At 49.7% G+C, this 3,986-nt stretch overlaps 1 protein-coding gene across 1 annotated transcript in view; it reads right to left on the minus strand.

Moving 5' to 3' along the window:
- Positions 1-3,986, minus strand: part of LOC116218613 (battenin-like) — a 47,700-nt gene that overhangs the window by 1,075 nt on the left and 42,639 nt on the right. The window contains exons 2-8 of the mRNA XM_042703139.1: positions 3,816-3,980; positions 3,122-3,282; positions 2,793-2,845; positions 2,372-2,440; positions 1,504-1,559; positions 916-1,009; positions 67-207 (exon numbers count right to left, since the gene is read on the minus strand). Of these exons, the coding sequence (XP_042559073.1) occupies positions 67-207; positions 916-1,009; positions 1,504-1,559; positions 2,372-2,440; positions 2,793-2,845; positions 3,122-3,282; positions 3,816-3,847 (606 nt within the window). The 5' untranslated portion in view covers positions 3,848-3,980. The remainder of the gene's footprint in view (positions 1-66; positions 208-915; positions 1,010-1,503; positions 1,560-2,371; positions 2,441-2,792; positions 2,846-3,121; positions 3,283-3,815; positions 3,981-3,986) is intronic.

Consider the following 3,986-nt stretch of genomic DNA (forward strand, 5'->3'; position numbering starts at 1 on the left):
GTGTTGACGTAGGCGGCTCCACACACACACACACACACACACACACACACACACACACACACACACCTCTGTGCTGATTGAGTAGTAGGTGTTGACGTAGGCGGCTCCACCCAGCAGCCCCTCATAGAAGACGATGACGAGGACGACCCAGACAGCCGGCAGGAACTGGTAATACACCGCCATCGTCAGCAGCACCGCGTTCACAAACTGTTGGAGTAAAACACACACACACACACACACACACACACACACACACACACACACACAGCGGACGTCAAAAGAACTGCGTTCACACACTTTTGGAGTAAAGCACACACACACGCGCACACACACACACACACAACACGTGAATATAGAGCACACACACACACACACCGCCATCGTCAGCAGCACCGCGTTCACACACTGTTGGAGTAAAACACACACACACACACACACACACACACACACACACACACACACACACAGCGGACGTCAAAAGAACTGCGTTCACACACTTTTGGAGTAAAGCACACACACACGCGCACACACACACACACACAACACGTGAATATAGAGCACACACACACACACAGCCAACGTCAGCAGCACCGCGTTCACACACTGTTGGAGTAAAACACACACACACACACACACACACACACACACACACACACACACACCAGACGTCAAAAGAACTGCGTTCACACACTTTTGGAGTAAAGCACACACACACACACACACACACACACACACACACATACACACACACACACACACCGGACGTCAAAAGAACTGCGTTCACACACTATTGGAGTAAAGCACACACACACGCGCAAACACACACAGACACAGACTCTCTCACACATACACACACACACACACACACAGAGACACACACACAGACACACACACACACACACACACACATCTCACCTGTAGTGCAGACAGAACCCCGACCCAGCGGATCCTCAGGCAGAAGAGAGAAGAGCGCGACACCAACACACCAATCTGGTACAGAGACTGGTACCTGCACACACACACACACACACACACACACACACACACACACACACACACACACACACACAGACAGAGACACAGACACAGACACAGACACACAGACACACAGACACACGCACAGGCACACACACACACACACACAGACAGAGACACAGACACAGACACAGACACACACACACACACACACACACACACACACAGACACACACACACACACACACAGAGGGAAGAGCATGACACCGTTTCCATACAACTCAATTCTTTTCTCTGTTCTTGCCCCCAAACCTTCAGACTTTTTCAAATATCTGGAAACTCAAACATGGCGGCATTTCATTGGTTTCTAGAACTACAGACAAAGCAGACTTTTAACTGGTTAGTTCAGTTTGACACACACACACACACACAGACACACACTCACACTCACACACTCACACACACACACACACACACACACACTCACACACACACACACACACTTACTCACACACACAGTGGTCTTACCATCGATACTGCTCGGCGTGGGACAGGGAGGACTCTGGGAAGAACAACAGCTCCAACTGCAGAAATGATTAACACACAGTGACACACACACACACACACACACACACACACACACACAGTGACTTCAGGCCAGCACCGCCGCCATCTTGTTTCAAGTTTTGGCACCAAAATATACAACGGCCAATAGCCTGACCAGCTGACATCACATGACCAGTGGCCAATAGCCTGACCAGCTACACAGACACATGACCAGTGGCAACAGGAACTGATTGGTAACTGGTTGAAGCTAACTGGTTGATGCTAACTGGTTGAAGCTAACTGGTTGATGCTAACTGGTTGATGCTAACTGGCTGAAGCTAACTGGCTAATGCTAACTGGTTGAAGCTAACTGGCTGATGCTAACTGGCTGAAGCTAACTGGCTGATGCTAAGTGGTTGAAGCTAACTGGTTGAAGCTAACTGGTTGAAGCTAACTGGTTGAAGCTAACTGGCTGATGCTAATTGGCTGATGCTAAGTGGTTGAAGCTAACTGGCTGATGCTAACTGGTTGAAGCTAACTGGCTGATGCTAACTGGCTGATGCTAACTGGTTGAAGCTAACTGGTTGAAGCTAACTGGCTGATGCTAACTGGCTGAAGCTAACTGGCTGATGCTAAGTGGCTGATGCTAACTGGCTGATGCTAAGTGGCTGAAGCTAACTGGTTGAAGCTAACTGGTTGATGCTAAGTGGTTGAAGCTAACTGGCTGATGCTAACTGGTTGAAGCTAACTGGCTGATGCTAACTGGTTGAAGCTGACCCTGTAAATGGTCTGTGAAGCTTGGGGTGTCATAGCAGCGGAGAGCCTGCTGGGGGCGCCAGAGGCCACTCACCAGTCCCTGGTTGATGAAGTACTCAGCGAAGTAGACCACCGCCAGAGGCACTATGAACCGAATCAGACCCTGAGGAAACACACACAGACACAGACACACACACACACACACACACACACACACACACACACACACACAATAAATACACAAACGTATGTTACACACGGACACACACACACTAAATACAATACGTTCTCACACACACACAAAAAATACACAAACGTATGTTACACACGGACACACACACACTAAATACAATACGTTCTCACACACACACACACAATAAATACACACACACACACAATATATACACACACACACAATAAATACACAAACGTATGTTACACACGGACACACACACACTAAACACAATACGTTCTCACACACACACACACACACACACACACACACACACACACACCTTGAGGATGACCAGTTTCTCTGTGAAGTTGAGAGCTCCTGTTGACTTCAGTTCTGTTGAGAGGACCAAGACATGGTTAGGGTGATCTAACTCACACTCACACACACACACACACACACGGTTAGGGTGATCTAACTCACACACACACATTTTATTTGTGATGTATGTTAACTTTAAGGAGATCAGAGATAGATTAATTGATTGATTGATAAACTGCCCTCACCCTCACTACCCTCACATACACACACACACACACACACACCCTCACCCACACCCTCAACCTCACACCCACACCCTCACCCTCACCCTCACCCTCGTCTCCGACCCACCTGTGCCGTCACTCAGAGCCCTCTCCTCCTGCTCCTCTTCCTCATCTTCATCCACGAGTGGGCGGTGCTCCTGAGAGGATCCGCCCACAAAGACAGATGGCTCCGCCTCCCCTGAGCTCCACTGGGGGAACGAGGGCGGGAAGACCAGCAGGAAGTAGTAACTGAGGGGGAGAGAGAGGGAGAGAGAGAGAGGGAGAGAGAGAGGGAGAGAGGGAGAGATAGAGAGGGAGAGAGATACAGAAGGAGAGAGAGAGAGAGGGATAGAGGGATAGAGAGAGAGAAAGAGGGGGGGGGAGAGAGGGGGGAGAGAGAGGGGAGGGGGGGAGAGAGAGAGAGAGACTCCTTTATTAAAATACTGTACTTTTTGTCATGTTTACACCAACAAAGCACACACACACACACACACACACACACACACACACACACACACACACACACTCCCCCCTTCTGCATATAAGTATCATAGTAATATCATCATTAACCTCTTTGAGCATTTTCAATTTGCCTGCTACCATTCCCTTAACATCCGCTGCAAGAGAGAGGTGGAGAGAGAAAGAGCGGAGAGGAAAGAGAGATAGAGAGAGGGAAAGGAGAGGGAGAGAAAGAGAGGGAGAAAAGGGGAGAAGGGGAAGAGAGAGAAGAGAGGGAGATGGAGGAGAGAGCAAAGCTCCTGAGGGTAGGCCATGAGACTGACCTGATCGCCATGACGACGGGCACCAGCAGCATGCAGAGGAGGGTGACCTACTGACCTGATCGCCATGACGACGGGCACCAGCAGCATGCAGAGGAGGGTGACCTACTGACCTGATCGCCATGACGACGGGCACCAGCAGCATGCAGAGGAGGGTGACCTACTGACCTGATC

The sequence above is a fragment of the Clupea harengus genome, chromosome 23 (assembly GCF_900700415.2).
Source record: "Clupea harengus chromosome 23, Ch_v2.0.2, whole genome shotgun sequence".
NCBI classification, from domain to species: domain Eukaryota; kingdom Metazoa; phylum Chordata; class Actinopteri; order Clupeiformes; family Clupeidae; genus Clupea; species Clupea harengus.